This window comes from Pocillopora verrucosa, chromosome 2, assembly GCF_036669915.1.
Source record: "Pocillopora verrucosa isolate sample1 chromosome 2, ASM3666991v2, whole genome shotgun sequence".
NCBI lineage: Eukaryota > Metazoa > Cnidaria > Anthozoa > Scleractinia > Pocilloporidae > Pocillopora > Pocillopora verrucosa.
Window position 1 is genome coordinate 11,809,636 of NC_089313.1, and position 23,358 is coordinate 11,832,993.

At 41.7% G+C, this 23,358-nt stretch overlaps 2 protein-coding genes and 1 pseudogene across 2 annotated transcripts; all 3 read right to left on the reverse strand.

The window, feature by feature from the left end:
- Window positions 1-996: 996 nt before the first annotated feature.
- On the reverse strand, window positions 997-3,548 carry LOC131795176 (uncharacterized; annotated as a pseudogene).
- A 2,224-nt stretch (window positions 3,549-5,772) lies between these two features.
- On the reverse strand, window positions 5,773-8,396 carry LOC131795190 (uncharacterized). The gene has a single exon (XM_059112762.2). It carries the CDS (start codon window positions 8,337-8,339, stop codon window positions 6,732-6,734), a length of 1,608 nt encoding a protein of 535 aa, XP_058968745.2. The 5' UTR covers window positions 8,340-8,396; the 3' UTR covers window positions 5,773-6,731.
- Window positions 8,397-11,568: 3,172 nt separating this feature from the next.
- On the reverse strand, window positions 11,569-13,710 carry LOC131795177 (kelch-like protein 28). Its single transcript, XM_059112743.2, has one exon. It carries the CDS (start codon window positions 13,605-13,607, stop codon window positions 12,033-12,035), a length of 1,575 nt encoding a protein of 524 aa, XP_058968726.2. The 5' UTR covers window positions 13,608-13,710; the 3' UTR covers window positions 11,569-12,032.
- Between the last annotated feature and the right edge of the window lie 9,648 nt (window positions 13,711-23,358).

The window sequence follows — 23,358 nt, forward strand, 5'->3', positions numbered from 1 at the left end:
TTTTTCTGGCAAGATTAGAAAAAAAAATCCACTCCACAAGTTGAAGAAAAAAACTTGGCAATGTTTTCTTTCCGGTCGCTTGGTAACTTTTCAAGAGGTTTAAATTCATTTCTATCCGTGACAATAAGTAGTCGAGCCACCATTTGTAGGGGGGTTGGCAGCTGAGTTTTAGGTCATCGCAATTTTATTTTGAAAATTTTATTCCTTGGATGAAAGCCCTCAAATAATCAAGAGAACTTCCTCTGGGCAACCCGTTGAATACAGCACAGGATAGTTTTTTTTTCTGGAAAATTAACTCGGACGAGATAAAGCTAAGCAAGAGAAAACTTAAAATTAAAGTTTGAATCGAATTTTCGAGTAATATGTGAAACTCTGTATAACAAAACATTAGCAAATGACAGAAATTTTAAAGCGATGATAAAACTGAAGTATATCACCTTCAGGTATCGAAACAGCGATCCTTAGCTATCGAGACTAACTATGGTATGCAAATTTTATCATGACGTCACTGTTCTCACCGAAGTGATCCCATTGGATGAGACTGGTTTCCCGGCTTTGACACTAATGGCTTGAAAGGGGTAACCGTTTGTGATTCGGTAACGCAAGTGATGTTTTCATCGATTTTCTGATTTCATATTTAAAACTCTTGGTTAGACAGACTGGCTTGGAGAGCTAAGTGTTGCAATTCCCCCAGCTAGCTCTTGGACACAGGCTTTTTTTATCTTGACTCCTATGCAATGTTTTGAAACCTACCGATGTAAAAGTTGACAGTTGTCCATAAAGTAGAATCGCATAGCATGGCTGTGGTCTAGCAGCAACCGGTGGGCCCTGGGCCTAACCTTTGCTCATGGGCAACTTAGGAATTTTAGTTTTTCCATAAAAAGCATATTCTGAGCACCTTGAATTTCACAGTTTCAGAGCTCTGAACACCCTTCAATTTTTCTTAGAGCACAACCTTGCATAGAAAAAAAAAATTGAGAGAGCTGGCCAAAAATCTGTAAAATAACTTCTTTTATTTTTCACATCTTGAAATGTTTTGAATGACATTTATCATTTCATATATTTTATGCACATTGCAGTTAACTGTTCCCACTGTAGTGCAATGTTCTAATCTTGTTCCAGAAAGATTTCCGCACAGCCTCATATCACTCTAAAACAAAGCCACAGTCCCAAAGGCAATCAATTATTTGTTAGCCATCTTTATCCAAGAACTATGAAGTAAGGGGCTGTGCGGCAATCTTACCCTTGTTTCTGACTTTGTATCAAACTGTATTATAAAGAATATTTCTCACCACATAAAAATTATCCTTATAGTTTTGAAAGTTCCAAAGTTGCTTTTCATACGTCAAATGGAAAATACAGTGTTTGAGACAGGTATTTAACCATCATACAAATATGACTAAAGTGACTAGAATCTATTTGAAACTGTTATTAAAACCACCAGATTAACTATATATGTATTAATCTGACAGTTTTCCCAACAGCCCTCAAAATCTGTAAAATGATTAGAAAACCCCTCTAAATGCTGCAGGAACATGACAAGTCTAGTTTGACTCAAAAATCCCAAATCCACATTTTTTTTTTGCACATACAACAAAACATATTATGTCATTAAAATTCACATCATTCGAATTAACCAATGAGCACATGCCTGAAATTGAACAATAAAAATGAAACAAAGTTTGTGATTGCTCACACCAGAGTAAAAGTGCCAACTGAGTTCTTTAAAAGTTTTTTATCAATTTCATAAATGCAGAAAAGGTCACGACATGTTTATTCACCATTTTTAGTCCCAAACAAAGTCTTATCCTTTCTTTAATATCACACCCATCCCCATCCTGTAAATGTAAAGTTCTCATCATCATCATCATCATCATCATCGTAATCATGGAAGTAATCATTAACACTGCATCTGCTTTTCATTGGCTCTTGGTTGCCAGGAACACATAGGTCCTCCAAGCAAACTGAACTCTGGTGATACCTCTTCACCTTGTGAGTAAACTACTGCAGCACCAATTCCTGCCAGGAAACCGTATGACCCTGGTGGAGTTTCAGAGAAGAATCCTCCACCATCCCCTCCATAAGGACCATAACATTTAGGTTCTCCTTTATCATCTTTCTTGTTTGAAAAAATTGGAGCTGGTTGATCATCAGTCCAGAGTTTACTTCAACTCTAACAATCCTCTCATTTTCTTTCAGATGAAATTCATGGTGTTCACAGTGACTGGAGTCACTTCCAAACTTCACCTCTCTGTCACCATTGTAGAAAATCCTTAGGCCACCTAGTACAGATGTCCCACACCATTGACGGATCCATAAATCCATTCCCTTTATAAACACATCATTTCTCAGATCTTCAACAATCATTTCATCACTGTGATGTGATCTTACAGAAAGTCTCCGCACATCACTTGCAAAGCAACGCCCCCACCAGACTACAGGTTTGGCAAATACCCTTGTGGTTGCCCACCTTTCATCCGGTGAGTCTTTCTCAGAGGAATCAATTTGCAGTTTCTGTGCCTTTGCAATCCATTCTGTGCACGAGTTTGCAAGAAGCTTATGTAACAGGATTTCTTTCAAATAAGACTTTGATATGGTTGGAAGTCGTACTAAAGATAACAATTCTGGCAAATTCTTTTTTCGGTTTGCTAGATCATGTTCCACATACTTAAAAACAGCTTCCAACACCGCCCTTTCCCGTTCCTCTGCAACCGGAATTAGGTTCTCGATGACTACACAGATACCTTCATCGGCAAGAATCTCTTTCAGGAAACCAATTGGAAGAGAGAGAAATTCCTCCTCCTTGCAGATCTCTGTGAAATGCTGCAGGGCGTACCTTTTGGCAGTTTCCCTTAGCTTTTCCAGCGAAAAACAATCAGCAAGCTGCCAGATGCTAAGACAAGTTTCATCATCGATTGCATCTTTCAAGAAATCTCCGCATGATTTCTTGACAAACTCCACCTGCAAATAATTGGATGCCTCGAGCAAAGTTTGCACATTGTCTTTGTTGACATTAATTTTGCCCGAATATGCGAATTCGATCAAATCACTGACAGCATTCTCGTCAAAACCAAGAAATTCTATCTCTTTTTCCACTCCATCGTCCCAGTGTTTCCCAAGTAGGGCTTTAAAGTAAGGACTAAACGAGACCAGAACAACACGATGAGCTCGAAGTCGTCGGTCTTGGCTGATCTTTAAAGCGACATCACAATGCATGCCGTGCTTGATTTTATTTGAATCGCTTGTGAGCGAGAGATCAATATTTGTCGAATACGACCGGCCAAGAAGGGGAAAATATCCCTTTCCAGTGGCCATGTTTAAACGAGAATATTGACTGAATTCCAGTTTTTGCTCGGCTGAAACTGTCCTCCCAACAATCTCGTTCCCAAGGTCTTGCGATCTAAATTCAGCCGAGGAGAGTGCGAGGAGGTTTGAAAAATGTCTTGCTTTTTCAAGTTTGTAAACGAAACAATATCACTTAAAGTCAGGAGCACATCATCTCCAAATAAAAAAAGGGAAAGCGGTAGAGTACTTTATTTGCACAGAGAATGGAATAATTTGAAAATTGATGAGAGGCTTAAAATGGAGCTTACTTGGTGAAAATGGGAAAAGGAGCAAAAGGCAGGGACCACGCAGCAAGTTTTCGAGTGGAGGGGCTAAAGAAGAATGCGTGAAGGAAATTTTTTTTGTTAAATCATTTTTTGTTTAGTTTATTTTATTCTTGCAAAAAAGTGGGAGGGCTAAAGGAGCTATCCTGAAAAACGAATGAGTCAATCCCCATGAAATGACAGGGAGGATCTTCAATTTGTGACAATGTCTTTTGTCGATTTCTTTTCATCTAAGAGTTCACATTGTTTTCATCTTCCAAAGAAATAAATAATAATATCTGGGATTTAGTAGTGGACATTCGATGAGGTGACTCTTCTTGTCCGCTTTTTTGGAATCCGGAAGTAGGCGCGTTACAATCTCTCTTGGGAACTTGCAGTTTTTAATAGAGAGGAGTGAAGATATGCCAGACTTTCCAGACTCTAGATATATGTGGCATTTTAAGAGGTTCTGTAAAGTGTGTTTATAATTCAAAGAGGAAAGTCAATTGGATATGTATGATAAAGTCAGGATTCATGGAATCAGAGAACTGGTGAAGACATCATACAATTTATGTTGTGCATAACTCACTAAAAGTTCTTCAGCATTACCCTTACAACCACATCTCCCTTTAGCACACACAGAGTATGTCCATTTCAAAAGATGTCTCCTACAGTGAAAAGGTGTTGTTACCTCCAGCTAAAGTTTCATCATGCAAAGGCTGGTTATTCAATTTAAATAAGACTTCCTCAAAGTGGGAAATAATAGATTCAAGCATATTTTTAACTGTCCTAGCAACTTAATTAAACCTACAGGTCTTGAGTTCTTTCAACTATGGATACAGCTTTCACACTTTCCAAAAAAGCTTAAGTTCCCTGTCAAAGATTTCTAAAGCAGCTATATATTCTGAACAAATTTTATCAAATGATTTTCATGCACCTCATGTGCCACTTTTCTTGTCCTTGACACATTTTGACACCATCTGTGATCTATTACTGAACAATTAAACAAACGAAAAACTCTGACTTGCTACCCCTAGTGCAAGGTCCATCACACAAAGGCTGAACTTGACTAATGAACTTATACCAACACCTGCATCACAGAGCTCAAATGAATGTTTGCTTCCACCAGAAAAAACAACCCAAACATCATGAAGGGGCCAACTTTTGACTCAAGCTCTGAATGTATCATTGATAGAAATTTATTTGAAAAATCACTGTGAAAATAATAATTTTATATCATACAAACAAACAAAATTTGACTATTAAGGTCCTGAATACACAAAATTTGTAACACAAAATGTTGGTTCTCAACACTCACAAAGAATTTTTGAGAAAAAGTTCTACGATGAATGCCCTCCAGTAGATGGCTGAAAAAAATAGTTTTGTATTTATAGCCACAAATTTAAACTAGTTTCAGTGGATGCATTGGCTACATTGTCCTTAAAAAGTCCTTTGCAAGTACCACATACTCAAACAACATATAAGGTCTTTCTACCTGTAAAAATAAAAATAATGAAAATTAATACTTGATGCATTTTTAAAAGTTGTGGTGCAGTTGCTGAGAGGTAAAGCATACAAAGTGAGCTCAGGTGTTTGACAATTTTTAATCACAAGGGGTCTGGCAACCATTCCCCCTTTCACTCCTCAGATCTAAATTTTAGTTCTCCACACTGTCTGCTATGCATTTCAAAAATTTTTTGCTTAGAGAATTTAGTGTTAAATCAGATGGTGTCTGCTAATCGACATGTTTCTTTCTTCTCAACAACCTTTTGCCTAAAACTTCAGTGGAACTGTTAGGAGAAATTCCAATTTGGTCACCACTGGGAGTGAAAGGGTTAAGTACAATTGGAACAATCAGTGATATGACTAAATACAAGCCATACAGACATAAGCCATTTTAAGGTGATTCCTTCGTATTTCATTGCCCATCCTGTACTGCACATAAAACTCACATAAACTGGCAAATAAGCGCATGCATTCCAAAAACATGTTGTTTTTTAATTAATACAAAAGAGGTGCCACGGTCTTTAGCTCTTGAATGAGCATGGTCACCTATATTTTTTATTGCATAATTTTGGTGTACTTATTATCCCCTTTAACTTGGAGAAATAAAAAAAAATTAATTAAAGAAAAAAACAGATATAGCAAAAAGGTGTGGACAAAGCCTGTCACTTGATGCAAATTATGACCTTGACATGGATGATTTGAGAAATTTTTAAAGTCAATGTTGTTTAAAATTGTGATTTTTCCACAAATTATATACAAAATTGTTCTCTATCATTCCATACTTTAAAAACCCTTGCTTCCAACTTCTGAAAAATTTACTGTGCCCATTAAACCTCTTAATAAAATAAGCATGGCAAACTATCTTTTTTATTGTATATTTTCAAGACAATGGTAAAGAACATTTAAGGAAAGTATAAATAAATTGTTTGATAACTTATTTTCTGAGGGATCACTTTAAGACAAAGTCTTATGTTAAACATTATCCTTTTTTTCTAAACTAGTTATAAGCTATGGTGACTGGAGAATTTTTCTCCCTACTGGCATTGCATCAGAACACAAACAAAAAGCTGTAGTGCACAAGCTGGACATGAAATTTTCTGGATTAAGTTGTTTGAAACATGAAAAGCACCATGCTAGATTTAAGCTGTCACAGTAACACAACTATGAGTATTGTAGGCAGTGAACCCAGGATTAAAATTCATTAGGTTAAAAAGAAAACCTGAGTCAGATTCAATATTCTCTAGGGCCTTCAATCAATCTCAATCCTAGGTGTGATCAATAAATTCTACATCCATTCTTACCACAATCTCAGGCAAATGGCTCAAACATGTAAATTTGTATTCCACCTTCCTGATTAATTATATCATCAAAGTCATCAAAACCTTCATAACCTTCATAACCATCAAAATCTTTGTTGTCATCATAATTGTTATAATCATAACTCTCTATATTATTCCATATTAATGCCCATCACACCTCTTAATTAAACAAGCACAGTGAACCATCTTTTCTATTGAATTTTTTAAGACAATGGTAGCAAATATTTAAGGAAAGTTTAACAAATTGTTTGATAACTTTTTTTTCTGAGGAATCACTTTGAGAGAAAGTCTTCTGTTGACCATTATCCTTTTTTCTAAACTAGTTATAATCTAGGTTGTTTAATTGTTCTGCGGCAACGAGAAAGTCATCAAAATCTTCATAACCATCATAATCTTCATAACCATCGAAATCTTCGTCATCATCATAATCGTCATAATCATAACTCTCCTCATCATCATAGAAGCCATCGTTAGCTTTGCATCTGCTTTTTATTGGCTCTGGGTAACCAGGAAGCACATATACCCTCCATGCAAACTGAAGTCTGGTGATACCTTCTTCACCCTGTGAGTCAACAACAGCAGCACCAATTCCTGCTAGGAAACCGTACGACCCTGGTTGAGTCTCAGTGTAGTATCCTCCACCATCCCCTCCATAAGGACCATAACATTTAGGATCACCATTTTCATCTTTCTTGTTAGTGTAAAAGGAGAGGCGGTCAATCATCCATCCAGAATTAACATCAACTTTGACGATCCTTTCATTTTTTTCCAAGTGAAATTCATGGTGTTCGGACTGATCAGAGCCACTTCCCATCATCATCTCTTGGTCACCGTTATGATTATAAAAAATCTTCAGCCCTCCCAGAACAGGCCTCCCATCCCAGCGTCGAATCCAAAGTTTCATTCCCTTTATGAAGACGTCACTGCCAAGATCTTCAACAGCCTCTGTGTTGTTGTGATGAGATGTTTCAGGATGTACGTAGCCACCATTAGCAAAGGAACGCCCCCAACTGACAGCAGGTTTGGCAAACGCCCGAGTGCTCGCCCATATTTCATCGGCTGAATCTTTCTCGGGGGAATCAGTTTTCAGCTTACGAGCCTTTGAAATGATTCCTCTGCTGGAGTCTGCAATAAGTTTGTGTTCTGAGATTTCTTCCAGATAAGACTCTGATAAAGTTGGAAGTCGTACCAAGGATAACAATTCTGGAAAATGTCTTTTTCGGTTGTCGATATCATGCTCAACATACTTCAAAACGGCTTCCAACACGACCTTTTCCCTTTCCTCTTTGGACGGAATCAGGCTCTCAATAACCACACAGATACCTTCATCAGCAAGAATCTCTTTCAGGAAACCAATTGGAAGCGACAAAAATTCTTCCATCTGAGTGACTTCAGTAAAGTGCCGCGAAAAGTGATTTTTAGCCTCCTTCATTAGCTCTTCCAGCGCAAACAAATCAGCAAGCTGCCAGATGCTAGAACAAGTTTTATCACTGATTGCACCTTTCAGAAAATCTCCGCACGATTTCTTGACAAACTCCACCTGCAAATAATTGGATGCCTCGAGCAAAGTTTGCACATTGTCTTTACTGATGTCAATTTCGCCCGAATATGCGAATTCGATCAAATCGCTGACAGCATTCTCGTCAAAGCCAAGAACTTCTATCTCCTTTTTCTCTCCATCAGCCCAGTTTTTCCCGAACAAGGCTTCAAAGTAAGGACTAAAAGAGGCCAGAACAACACGATGAACTGAAAGCCGTCGGTCTTCACTTATCTTCAAAGTGACATCAGAATATCTGCCATCTTTGTACATGGTCAAAAGCCCCTTCAGAAGATTACAGCCATGGCTTGGATCGTTTGCATGTAAAGTTTCCATATCCGTCGAAAAATACCTTTCCAGAGAAGGTAAACCTCTTTTCATTGCTGCCATTTTGAAGATTTTCCGAGAAGAGAAAAGTCAAAATGTTCGGTTTCGCTAACGGCGTCTGCAAAGTCTTCAGATTTTAGTCGAAAGCGGAAGTCGGGGTGACTAGTTACCAGATCTCACACTCAGGTGGAATACATGGTCAAAAGTCCCTTCAGCAGTTCGGAACCATGGCTTTAATCTTTTGCGTTAAAATTTCCAGATTAATATTATGGCCATTTTAAAGATTTTCTGAGAAGGGAAAACTAATGTTTGGTTTCGCCAACGAGGTCTGGGAGTCTTTGCTCATGGTCGAAAGCGGAAGTCGGGGTGACTAGTTACCAGATCTCACTCGAATGAAATTGGCCTCACATTTTACTTCTTGCTTATTCTCCTTCGACGTCAGGGAAGCAATGAAGAGGGGGGTGAATAGGCCAACGGATCGGAGGATTCTGAAAATTATTTTGCTCGGATTTCGGATTCAGAGCGAAATTTCAACGGATTTGCGGATCCTGAACTTGCAGCGATTCACAGTTTCATCAATTTTTTGGGTCCGGATTTTGGATTTTGCTTGCGAGGAAGTTCGAATCGTGGATCGAAAAGGTTGTCAGAAATGCGTTGTTTCTGGGTATGTGTATTTTTTTTGTCACGGCCGGACGAGACTCACTTCATGTCACGCATCAGGGAAATAATAACGAACTATGGCCAGCATGAGGAAAGAGGAAGAATATGCATCACTTGGACATGACAAACACCGAGTAAACTTCATGGTTTGGTAAACATGTTGGTTCTAAAAAATGAGCGCCTCGTTTGAAAACGGCTGTGCGTCAGAAACAAAGTCTTTAAACCGTCACTTTCGATTGCATTTAACACCAGTAGTAAGACCAAAAACTGTATTTGTGCGTTGACTTTTTACCAGGCGACTTGACTTACATATAGAGAGAGGTGGTTTAAATGAGTCACTGCAATACGGATAACTTAAATTATTTTTGAATTTTCGAACCTTTGGCTCGATGCGCTAAACGAGGGTCAAGTCTACCCTTGGGTACACCAATGGAGATTAATTGTACCAGTGCATATTTACACTACCCTCTCCCTCAGTGCAGCAAAATTGTTACTCCGATAATTTTCTCGATCAGTTACGAGCTTTTCCGCCTCCCTTCGGCCAAAGTCCCTCAGGGCGACCAATAACTCCGGACTTTTGTTTGATGCTTAATGGAAAAGTTGACCCGGAACAATGGACCATTTCTTGCTACGGCGCACATTCAGGCAATCGCGTGAGTTGGCAGATAGCCTGTGTTCCTAGCAGACTCACATTCCAAAAGAGAATACATAATGAACAACTCGAGTATGACGGATATGGATTTATGTGCAATAAATGTTCAACGCATCATTAGTTATGGAAACGATTTACCAGAGACAGCTTCAGATATCCGAAGACAGAGTCGACTTGGCCCTGTCTGACGGTTTGGAGTCTTCTGAAGTAAACAAGAATGAGGAGGAAGTTGAAACAGGCGACAGTGACCCCGAGAATGTGGAGGAGATCCCAGAGTATGACTCAAGTACAGATGAAAACGAGGAACCAGAAGATGGAGATTCAAGCATTCCTGAACTTGACAGACGGTCCACTTTCCTATTAGGGAGCCACGACACGCTTTGGACGACAAGTCAGGATCAACGACAGATTCCTAATGTAAAGGTAGATCTTTTAGTTAGCGGTTAAAGATCCTATAAAAAGTGTCAGAACGTTTTTTAAAATTGTTTAGCTATAACACACAACAGCTCAAGGTACGTTTTTCACCTTTGCACGTGACAAGTAGCAAACGGATTCGGATTAAACAATTTTCTTTAACGGCTTGACGGATTTGCATACCCCTATTCACCCTCCTCAATAAAATAAAAGATCTTTTAAATTACTTATCTTATGAATTGATCTACCAAACCAGATGAACCATATATCAGTCATATATCTTTTTTTTTCTCTCCATTGTTCCAATTTTTCCTGAAAAGGGCTTCAAACTAAGGTTTAACAGAGCCAGAGCAACACGATGCACTGAAAGCCGTCCGTCTTCACTGATCTTCAAAAGGATATCAGAATATCTGCCATCTCTGTACATGGTCTAAAGTCCCTTCAGCAGTTCGGAACCATGACTTGAATCATTTGCATTAAAATTTTCCAGATTGCTCTTCGTTGAGAGAGAGCTGACCAAAGATGAAGTCCACAGTCCCCTAGCAGTGGCCGTGTAGACGATTTTTATACCAAGATAAATCCTGATCTTTCGGTTTAATCACGTTGGTTTCAAGCGATCAAAGGCAATATATTTTACCTTCATTTCCGAAGCTGAGCATAGCTTTGTTTCTTCATTAATACATCCGGAGAGGACTAAAATGCCTCAGTTCGATTCGTGGTCGTGGTAATTGTCACTATCATGCAGTTCAGGGCCGGAATGAATCTGCCACAATCAATACTAGAAAGTTTTATACATCTGCCAGAGCTGATGTAGCTATGAGGACTGAACTTCATTGTTTTTGTTAAGCTGCTTTGTAAAAATTATTAAGCAATTCAGAACCGTCAAGTATTTGTTTCTTTGATCCCGACCTGTGTGTATTAATACGTTTGTCCGTGATCGAAGTTTAACGGAAGGAGGTCGTTACCAGGACTAGCGTACGTTATTCGTGCAAAACTTTGAAAACTTCTAAAATAAACGATATCATTATTTTGATTAAAAGAGATGAACTTTCGTCTTACGATGACCATAAACTTCGACGGATCAATGCTGTGGTTGAGAAAATCACCACCTAACGAAAAGGCCCTCCTAAGTTTAGGAAATGGACTAAGACAAAATTGTATGATCTGGATCGGGATTGGCTAGTATGAACCGTCGGGATTACAGGATTAAGAAAAAATTTTAGTCGGGAAGAAGAACGCTATTGGAGACCCTATGTAAGGAGAAATTGGACTGATGCTAGTCACTCTTAGGAGTTAAAGGGTTTATTAAATAAGCAAGGTGAACTATCTTTTTTATTGTATTATTATAAGAAGGAACATTTTAGGAAAGTTTAAAGAAATTGTTCGATAACTTTTTTTTCTGATGAATCACTCTAAGACAAAGTCTTATGTAAACCATTATCCTTTTTAATGAATAAAACTCGCATAAACTGGCAAATAAGCACATGCATTTCAAAAACACATACTTGTTTTTTAAATAATGGATAAGATGTACCATGGTCTTTAGCTCTTGCATAAGCACAGTGACCTATATCTTTTATTGCATAATATCGGTGTACTAACTATCCCCTTCAAATCGGAGAAATAAAAAAAATTCGCTGAGGAGAAAAACAAATATAGCTAGAAGCCTGCATAAAGCCTGTTACTTAATGCAGATTATGACCTTGACAGTGACAATTCAAGAAAGTTTTTAAGTCGATGTTGTTTAAAATGATGTGAATTTTCCAAAAATTTTATACAAATTGTTCCATATTACTCCATACTTTAAAAACCCATGCTTCCAACTTCTGCGAAATGTACCGAGAACTGATGGAATACCGCACGTGATTAGTGCCCATCATACCTCTTAATTGAACAAGCACGGTGAACTGTCTTTTTTGTTGTATTTTTCAAGACAATGCAGGAAACATTTAAGGAAAGAGTAAAAAATTGTTTGATAACGTTTTTTTTTTTCTGAGGAATCACTTTGAGACAAAGTCTTATGTTAACCATTATGACCATTGTGCGGCAACGAGAATACCACCAAAGTCATCAAAATCTTCGTCGTCATCGTAATCGTCATAATCATCATCATCATCATAACTCTCCTCATCATCATAGAAGCCATCGTTAGCTTTGCATCTGCTTTTATTTGGCTCTAGGTCACCAGGAAGCACATATGCCCTCCATGCAAACTGAAGTCTGGTGATACCTTCTTCACCCTGTGAGTCAACGACAGCAGCACCAATTCCAGCTAGGAAACCATACGACCCTGGTGGAGTCTCAGTGTAGAATGCTCCACCATTCCCTCCATAAGGACCATAACATTGAGGATAACCGTTTTCATCTTTCTTGTTTGTGTAAAAGGAGAGGCGGTCAATCATCCATCCAGAATTAACATCAACTTTGACGATCCTTTCATTTTTTTCCAAGTGAAATTCATGGTGTTCGGACTGATCAGAGTCACTTCCCATCATAATCTCTTGGTCACCGTTATGATTATAAAAAATCTTCAGCCCTCCCAGAACAGGCCTCCCATCCCAGCGTCGAATCCAAAGTTTCATTCCCTTTATGAAGACGTCACTGCCAAGATCTTCAGCAGCCTCTGTGTTGTTGTGATGAGATGTTTCAGGATGTACGTTGCCACCATTAGCAAAGGAACGCCCCCAACTGACAGCAGGTTTGGCAAACGCTCGAGTGCTCGCCCACATTTCATCGGCTGAATCTTTCTCGGGGGAATCAGTTTTCAGCTTACGAGCCTTTGAAATGATTCCTCTGCTGGAGTCTGCGATAAGTTTGTGCTCTGAGATTTCACCCAGATAAGACTCTGATAAAGTTGGGAGTCGTACCAAGGATAACAATTCTGGAAAATGTGTTTTTCGGTTGTCGATATCATGCTCAACATACTTCAAAACGGCTTCCAACACGACCTCTTCTCTTTCTTCTTTGGACGGAATCAGGCTCTCGATAACCACGCAAATACCTTCATCAGCAAGAATCTCTTTCAGGAGACCAATTGGAAGCGACAAAAACTCTTCCATCTGAGTGACTTCAGTAAAATGCAGCAAAAAGTGATTTTTAGCCTCCTTCATTAGCTCTTCCAGCGCAAACAAATCAGCAAGCTGCCAGATGCTAGGACAAGTTTTATCACTGATTGCACCTTTCAGAAAATCTCCGCACGATTTCTTGACAAACTCCACCTGCAAATAATTGGATGCCTCGAGCAAAGTTTGCACATTGTCTTTGCTGATGTCAATTTTGGCCGAATATGCGAATTCGATCAAATCGCTGACAGCATTCTCGTCAAAGCCAAGAACTTCTATCTCCTTTTTCTCTCCATCAGCCCAGTTTTTCCCGAACAAGGCTTCAAAGTAAGGACTAAAAGAGGCCAGAACAACACGATGAACTGAAAGCCGTCGGTCTTCACTAATCTTCAAAGTGACATCAGAATATCTGCCATCTTTGTACATGGTCAAAAGCCCCTTCAGAAGATTACAGCCATGGCTTGGATCGTTTGCATGTAAAGTTTCCATATCCGTCGAAAAATACCTTTCCAGAGAAGGTAAACCTCTTTTCATTGCGGCCATTTTGAAGATTTTCCGAGAAGAGAAAAGTCAAAATGTTCGGTTTCGCTAACGGCGTCTGCAAAGTCTTCAGATTTTAGTCGAAAGCGGAAGTCGGGGTGACTAGTTACCAGATCTCACACTCAGGTGGAATACATGGTCAAAAGTCCCTTCAGCAGTTCGGAACCATGGCTTTAATCTTTTGCGTTAAAATTTCCAGATTAATATTCATCGAAAGAGAGCTGACAGAAGAAGAGGTTCACAGTCCCTCGGCGGTGGCCATGTAAACAATTTTGATACCAAGGGAAATCCTAATCTTTCTGTTTGACCACGTTGGTTTCAACCGATTAATGGCAATGTATTTTACCTTCATTTTCGAAGCTGAGCATAGCTTTGTTTGTTTATTATATTTTTTTAATTAATATTTTTTTATTCTGGAGAGGACCAAAATACCTCAGTTCGATTGGTGGTCTTGGTAATTGACACTATCAGTCCAGGGCCGGAATGAATCTGCCACAATCAAAAATAGAAAATTTCATATAGCTGCCAGAGCCGATGTAGCTATGAAAACTGAATGTCATTATTTTGTCTAATTGCTTTGTAAAAATCATTACGCGAACCGTCAAGTTTTTGTTTTGACGCGTGATTCCCGATTCAAACTTCAACGTAGCCAAGCACTGAGAGGACAAACACGAAAACCCGTCTTACTTAAATATACAGCACACCGGGTGAAAATGTTTACATGTGCACAAACTGGTCTGATTACTGAGAGAAATTTCTCTATTTGCGTGGAACATCAAGTAAAGCTTAGTTTGAAAATATGTGTCGAAACTGAAAAATTCTAAAAAATGAATATGTTTCCCGTGTTTGATTTAGTATCAGACTCTGAAACAAGACTAATTCGATATCAAGTTTCGATAACGCTTTTCCCGAACAAGGCTTCAAAGTAAGGACTAAAAAAGGCCATAACAATACGATGAGCTGAAAGCCGTCGGTCTTCACTGATCTTCAAAGTAACATCAGAATATCTGCCATCTTTGTACATGGTCAAAAGCCCCTTCAGAAGATTACAGCCATGGGCCGGAATGAATCTGCCACAATCAAAACTAGAAAATTTTACAGGACTGAATGTCATTATTTTTGTTTAGCTGCTCTGTAAAAATCATTATGCGATTCAGAACCGTCAAATGTTTGCTTCGACACCTGATTCCCGATTCAAACTTCAACGTAGCCGAGCACTGAGAAGACAAGCTCGTAAACTCGTCTTACTTAAATATACAGCATACCGGGTGAAAATGTTTACATGTGCACAAACTATTCTGATTACTGAGAGAAATTTCGCTACTCGCGTGGAACATCTAGTAAAGCTTAGTTTGAAAATATGTGCCGAAACTGAAAAATTCTGAAAATGAATTTGTTTCCCGTGTTTGATTTAGTATCAGACTCTAAAACAAGACTAATTCCATATCAAGTTTCGATAACACTTTTTTTTTCAGATTGCTGACTTATAACGTCTAAAACTGACAGTCGTGTGATGTTTCGAGCCATTTGCTGCTACATGTTTTAATTTATTTCGCCACATTATTAAGTCAACGTGTATTCATAGTAATACTGAGAAAAGGGAAAAAGAAACAGCAAAGCCAAATGAGTAACTAGTTTAGTCGAGCCATGATTAAAAGACAATAATTCATCACTTATATCTCTTGGTAGTCCAGCGTTCATGAGAATATTCTTAATGCCAGAAGAGAACAAGTTATTTGTGTTCACAGAAAGACTACGTAGATTGTCGTGTTGTTCCGTGAACTTTCTTTCCTCCAACAATATTGACAATGATTCCCTGTATGGCTCCATCCTAACACCCGTGAACTCAAGCTTATAATGTGTGTTGAATTTTATCAATTTTTTTGAGTACACCTTCGCCACTGACTTCCGCTCTTGATTTATATTAATTACTAAGAGAAGCAAGCGCCCTCTCTACTTTTTGGGTCACAATCCGACAGCTAAGTGTTTAGAAGAATCCTAAAAATACACGATTCTGAAAGATTAGAGGAAAAATACCAAAAAAGACAAATTATAAAAATATAATCCCCTCCTACCAAGTTAGCTTTGAATAGCCGAGGACGGTTTGAACATTTACTAAAGTAAGCCTTGTCAGTTCACGCATGTTTAATGTCTTGGCAACTGCGCATGACCCTGAGATGACGAAGTTCACTACTGTAACTACGATGTTAACACGAAATATACGTGAAATATGGAAACACACTTCCGTAAACACTGGACCACCCGACCGGCAACTGATGAACGACTATGTCACACGCCAGTGATCAACGGCGTCATCATCTACAGAGACACCACCCACCGGGAAATTCGAATGTCATCCTATCAGACCTTTTACCCTTTTCCTAGGTCGTTTTCCTCAACCCTTTGCACCCTAACATCAGTATCCATATTCTCCGTACTTTTTTCTATACATTTCCTTTGTTACTGACAAGGAGAATTCGTTTAACAATCAATGCTTCCTAGGTTGGTGATCATTTCCTTTATTCTCACGATCTTAACCCTTCAACGCCCAAGATCTCATTAGTAATTCTCCTTACTTTCTGCCATACAATTCAAATTATGTCTTGGTAACTCATGGGAGTGTAATAGGTTAATGAATGATTCAGCAGTTTAACTGTAAGGAGAAATTAGATACAAGTCACTCTTAGGGTATAAAAGGGTCAAAGTGCATCTCAGAAAATCTAACCACGCTGATTATAGCCATTCTAAGACGTCACAAATTCATACGTCAATACTTTCACCGACTAGTGTCTCCGTCTGTCTTCATCAGCCAGCGAAAACATGCATCAGCAATAAAATTTCTCATTACGATTATTACCCCCGAATCGCACATTTCAGTCACCAGAATAAAGGAAATAGTTGGCGTCCTTCTGTCTCGGGAGACAATGGAGTTGCGCCCATGGTCAGTCTGTGGTGGAGCTGCAGCGCCGGCTGTGGCTGTAGAGACCGATCCTCGAGCGGCAGATCCTGCTGCAGTTGCTGCATGCGAAGACGTTGTCGTCCGAGGGGGATGGGTTGGCCTCTGCTCTCTGGCGCCTGCGAGCTCTCATGTCTTCCCACTGCTCCTCTCTTTTCTGCTCTGCTGTCTTGATGGCTGACATGGTGGTGGATCGCCAGCCGCTGCGGTCCGCTGCCAGTGCTTCGAAGCCTGCTGGCGCAATGCCACCCGCCTTCAGGTCCCGCTTGAGCACATCCTTGTAGCGGAGCGAAGGTCGTCCAGTGGGTCTGGACCCAGTGGCAAGCTCACCGTACAGAATGTCTTTCGGTAGCCTGCCATCTTGCATGCGGGTGACATGACCGAGCCATCGCAGGCGTCTCTTGGTTAGCAGGGCGTACATGCTCACAGTTCCTGCCCTTGCTAGGACTTCGGTGTTTGGGATGCGATCCTGCCAGGTGATGCCGAGGATTCTCCTGAGGCAACGCAGGTGGAAAGCATTGAGCCTGCGTTCTTGCCGGGTGTAGGGAGTCCAACTCTCGCTGCCGTACAGCAGTGTGCTCAGCACACACGCCTGGTACACTTGCGTCTTGGTCTTGATGGTGAGCATAGTGTTCTCCCACACTCTCTTGGTCAGGCGGGCCATAGCTGTTGAGGCCTTGCCGATCCTCGTGTTCAGCTTGGTGTCCAGGCTGAGGTTGCTGGAGATGGTGGACCCAAGATAGGTAAAGTCCTCCACCACATCAAGGGTACAGTCACCTATGGAGATGCTGGGAGCAGTGCTGACGTCTTGGCCCAGAATGTTGGTCTTTTTTATGCTGATTGTGAGGCCAAACTGTGAACAGGCATGGGCAAAGCAGTTGATGAGCTCCTGGAGGGCAGTTTCGGTGTGAGCTGTGATGGCGGCATCATCAGCGAAGAGCATCTCCCGGATGAGGACTTTGCGCACCTTTGTCTTGGCTCGGAGGCGTGCCAGGTTGAACAGGCTACCGTCGCTCCTGGTGTGCAGGTAGATGCCCTCTTCGGATTGGCTGAAGGCGTAGCGCAGCAGCAGGGAGAACAGGATGCCAAAAAGTGTCGGCGCGAGGACACACCCTTGTTTGACGCCGCTCTTGATGGGGAAGGGGTCCGAGGAGGAGCCATCGTACTGGACAGTACCTTTCATTTCCTTGTGGAAGGAGATGATCAACCTCAGGAGCTTGGGGGGGCATCCAATCCTGTGCAGGAGTGTGAACAAACCTGACCTGCTGACCAGGTCGAACGCTTTGGTCAGGTCTATGAAAGCGATGTACAGGGGGCGTCTCTGCTCACGGCATTTCTCTTGTAGCTGCCTCAGGGAGAAGATCATGTCGATCGTAGACCTTTCGGCTCGAAATCCGCACTGTGATTCTGGGTACACACGCTCTGCCAGTGGCTGCAGTCTGTTCAACACGACGCGGGCAAAGGTCTTGCCGACGATGCTGAGGAGGGATATTCCGCGATAGTTATTGCAATCGCTGCGATCACCTTTGTTTTTGTAGAGCGTGATGATGTTGGCGTCACGCATGTCCTGAGGCACACTTCCTTCCTCCCAGCATTGTAGCAGAAGTTCGTGGAGATGTTCGAGAAGACTGGTCTCTTTGCCTGCTTTTATGACCTCTGGCGGAATGCCATCGTTGCCTGGGGCTTTGCCGCTGGCTAGGGAGTCTATGGCCTTACTGAGCTCCTCGATAGTGGGTGGGTCATCAAGCTCTCCCATGACTGGCAGGGGGCTCGTGTTCTCCACTGCTGTGTCAGTCACAACGGTCTCCCTGGAGTACAGCTCCTGGTAATGTTCCGCCCATCTCGCCATTTGCTTTGCACGGTCTGTGATGAATTCGCCAGTGGATGACTTGAGAGGGGCAGTCTTGATTGCGCATGGGCCGAAGGCTTTCTTCGTTCCCTCATACATGGCTCGAATGTTGCCGCAGTCAGCCGATGTCTGGATGCCTTGACATAGGTTCTGCCAGTAGTTGTTGGCGCACTGTCTAGCAATCTTTTGGGCTTCACTTCTGGCTCGTCTGAGGGCAGTCAGAGTCTTTTCACAGGGGTCTTTCTTGTAGTTCAGTAGGGAAGTTCTCTTGGATGAGATGGCTGGCTCAAGTTCCTCGATTCCGGCTTCGAACCAGTCGGGGTTTTTGCGCTCTCTCTTTCCAAAAGTGTCCACTGCAGATTTGTATGTAGCGTCACGAATGTGGTTCCATCTATCCTCAGCGCAGCTAGTTGGACAGTCGCTGAGGGCCTCTTGGATGGCATCTGCGAAACGTTCGCGTAGTTCAGGCACAGAGGTCACGGCTGTATTGATGCGGGGACGTCCTTTGTGCTTTGAGTGGTGGATTCGCTTGGGTTGGAGACGCACTTTGCTGGCGACCATAGAGTGGTCTGTGTCGCAGTCAGCGCTGTGGTAGCTACGGGTGGACAGGACACTGTTCAGCAGGGGTCTGCGGGTGATCACGAGATCCAGCTGGTGCCAGTGACGGGATCTGGGGTGCCGCCAGGACACTCTGTGGTGAGGTTTCGTGGTGAAGAACGTGTTTGTGATGCAGAGGTCATGGAAGGAGCATAGCTCGAGGAGACGCTGCCCGTTCTCGTTGAGTTTGCCTACGCCAAAGTGGCCGATGCATCGAGGCCAGGAGGTGAAGTCTGAACCAATCCGGGCGTTGAAATCGCCAAGCAGGTACAGGTGTTCTGAGGGGGGTATTTCCTTGATGGCGGTCTCAAGCTGGCTGTAGAACTCGTCCTTTGCCTCTGCTGTAGAGCAAAGCGTGGGGGCATAGGTGCTCATGATGTTCACAGGGCCTGAGGTTGTTGTGAGGCGAAGGGAAAGGATGCGGGCTGTGCCTTCTGAGGGTGGTTCGACTGAGGGCAGTAGGGAGTTCCTAACCGCAAAGCCTGCACCATGCACACGATGCTCCTCTGGAGCTTTCCCCTGCCAGAAGAAAGTATAGTCCTCCTCTTTCAGGCTGCCATTGGATGGGAGTCTAGTTTCCTGCAGTGCTGCTATGTCAATGTTGAGCCTCTTGAGCTCTCGGCTGATGACTGCTGTCTTCCTTGCGTCATCGATCTGCTGGAGATCGTCGGAGAGGCCAGGGCACATGGTCCTGACATTCCAAGTTGCCAGTCTCAGCGCTGGCGGCTTTGATGTCTTTCTTCTTCTTTTGTCTGGTGCGGGATTTACAGTCCGCTCTTCGGTGTTGTCCTTAGCTCCAAGCACCCATTGAAGCAGGCAGACTGTGACGGGTCAGCACCTTACTGGCTGGGGGCTGCCCAGCTTGAGGCGGGCGATAGCTGACCAGTGGGACGCGAAGATCCCTCCCACCGTCGGAGACAGCCCCTGGCGTCCGAGCTCACGCCAATACGCTCTGGGCTTATAACCGGTATCTGCTGTCTCCCGTGTTGTTTCTGTCGCTGGAACAGCGGCACTGGAGTGACTTCTCCAGGGCGCAAGCCTGGGCGGAGTGTGTGGAGATCCTGGGTTGCCCAGTCGACAGGACCCCCCTCTCGGCCTCGCCGGTGTAGTCCAAAGGAATGCAGAGCAGTACGTTTGGCACCAGGTTGGCTGCAGGAGCTGCCGGAGTCAGTGAGCACTGCACGCTGGTCCGCCTTCGGGGCTCCACTCCTGATTTGAAGGGTTTACTCCCCTACACATGGCCGTTGGATCTTCAGATCTCCTCCGCCCTCTAGCCGTTGGCTGCCTGGAGCAGCTCCTCCGCCTAGTAGTGATGCAGTGTAAACATCACCCCCTCACGTGGTTTAGCCCGCCAGCTGAGGCGGTGTGCCGGGGTGTGGCGCTTGGAGCCAGCACGTGAGAGATTTAGGAGATGGATGAGGACCAGTGTGCCCGTCCACCCTACCAAGTAGGATGCAGCTGCCAGACGACAAAGGTACTACCTCTATCCAGAGCCCCCCTACACCCCATAAAGGAAATGATCACCAACTAAAGAAGCTATTTATCGTTAAACAAATTCTTCTTACCTGTACTGTATTCCAAAAACACGTCATTGTCTTTCAATTAATGAAAAAGAGGTACCATGGTCTTCAGCTCTTGAATGAGTACGGTGACCTATATTTTTCATTGCATAATTTTGGTGTACTAATTATCCCCTTTAAAGTGAAGAAGTAAAAAAATTCATTGAAGGGAAAAAGAGATATAGCGAAAAGTGTGCACGAAGCATGTTACTTGATGGAATCGACCCCCAGAGCGGACGGACGCAACTTTTTAATGTCTGCGAGTATTTCGCTCAAAATAGCTTGAGAACTTCTCCAGACGCCAAAAGCACTAATTATGACAGACCAAACGGGAAACAAAGTTCCAAAGACAGGTCGAAAGAGGGCCAGGAGAAAACAATCAGGCTCACAAACCGAAGATAATGAATGGCCGATACTATAACCGAGATGAACGGTAAACTTGACCTGATTCTGGCGCGGATGGAAGAAATTGACGAGATTAAAGAAAAGCAAAAGGAGTTGGAGAAAGTAAGTGCTGAGCTGGAAAAAAGCCTCGAGTTAGCTCATGAGTCTATCAAAACTCTGACTGTACAAGTTGACGCTCAAGAAAAGACGATCTCTGAGCTGGAGAAAGGTGTGAACAACTTGACAAAAAGTGCCAGCTTTGAGAAGGAACGCACAATAAAATTAGGGAGCCACAGTCGGAGAAATAATTTAATATTTTTTGGTATTCCTGAAGAAGTGAATGAAACAAGCGTCAAGACCGAATCGAATCATTGAGTGAATTTCAATAGAACGTGTACATCGACTTGGTAAATGAAATCTAAATGGTCAGAAGCCGCGCCCGATCATAGCAAAGTTTAGTTTCTACAAGAATAACGAATTCATAATATCTAACGCTTGTATTCTCGTTGGAACAGTTTTTGGAATTTCACAAGATTTCCCCCGAGAGATTGTGGAAACACGAAGAGGCCTCGTGAAAGTCTTATAAGAAGCAAAAAAAGAGGGGAGCGACGCCAAATCGGTCTATGACAAACTATACATTAAGGGTCAGAGATACATACCACGATCATGAACAGAAAGCTTTACTAATAACAAGAATAATCTTATGACAAGAGGCTCGACATTTCTTCACTGAAAGACGTACTTTGGCTTGCCCTGGAGACCTTCTCAATCAAAGTATGTCTTTTAAGGTTAATTTAATTGGGTTTGTTGTAGATGCATATTCGTTTGGCCATGTTTATATATTTATTTTGTGTTTCTATTTTGGTGTACAGGGTATCTAGTGGGAAAATCTTTTATGTATGAAACCCAACTAATTTATTTAAGTTTCAATAGAGCTTCCAATGTCTAACATAACTATTTCAGGTAAAATTTCCCCACGGCCCCATACTACATTATGCATTCAGTTCTTGGATAAAGAAAACAATAACAAAAACAGTACAATTCTTGGAACGGTCAACCAATACGAAAGTGACGAAATAGTAGACGAAGCGTTGTTATGGGAAATGATAAAGCTTCAAATTAGAGATACTTCAATCAAATACTCAAAGGCGAAAACAAAGAAAATGAAGAACAAGGAGACCGATATTGAAAATGATATAGCCGCTCTCTAAAGGCAGTTGGAACGACAAAGAAGCTCTTGCTGAACAGTTGAGGGTGAAGAAAAGGGAATTAGAGAGCATTATTGAGTACAAAACAAATGGAGACATAATTAGATCCAGAGCGAGATGGTATAATGAAGGTGAGAAAAATAACAAATATTTCTTGGGCCTAGAAAATCGCCACTGCAACAAAAAGACAATCATGCAAATCAAGGCAAAGGATGGAGCAAATCTTAGTAATGACTCAGATATTCTATTTTTTACACTGGTAAAAGCTTATCTGCCTGTTTGCAGCGAATCACGCTGATTCTAGCTTTATCTCATTAAAAACATCGTTTTTGCTCTTTTGTCGCTGTTTATGGCTTTTTTTTGCATCGGGAAAATGTTTTTTGCCTGTTGCTGCGAATTACGTTGATTGTAGCTATATCTTACTCAAATAAACGTTTTTACTTTGTTCACGCTAAATTACCCTGTTTTCAGCTCCATAGCACCAGAAACATGTCCTCGTTTGTTTGCAACTAAATTAGGCCATTTTAAGCCTTATCGCGCGTAAAACATTATTGCACTTGTTTGCCGCTGAATTGAGCTGTTTTTAACTTTATCACACCGGGAAAAGTTTTCTGCCTGTTTGCAGCTAGTCACGCTGGTTGTCGCTATATCTCATTCAAAACAACGTTTTTTCTCTTTTCTTGCTAAATTACGCTTTCGTCAGCGTTATCGCACCGAAAAGGTTTTTTTCCCTGGTTTTCTCTGAATCAAGCAGTTTTTAGCTTTATCTCAACAAGAGCTTGGAGCCTCATCTCATGGAACACTTTGCCTTTTTGTAGCCAAAGTTTCATGATTCTAGCTATATCTATCTCATTCACTTTATCTCACTCGTGTTTTGAGTGAGATAAAGTTGAAGTTAGCATGATTAGCTGCAAACGGGCAGATAAGCTTTTCCCAGTCTAAAAAAGCTCAAAACAGCGTAGTTTAGCCACAAAAAAGCAAAACCGTTGTCAACATTGCGATAAATATAAAAACAGCTTGATTGGCTAGCAAGATACCACAACCTCCTCTCAGTGCACTTAAGCTAAAACAGCGTAACTCAAGAGCAAAGAAGGAAAAAAACACGTTTTCAGTTCTAGAAAGCTAAAAACTGCTTGATTTAGCTGCGAAAAAGGAAAAACCGTTGTTTGGTTAACATTAGGGTGATTAGCTGAAAACAGGC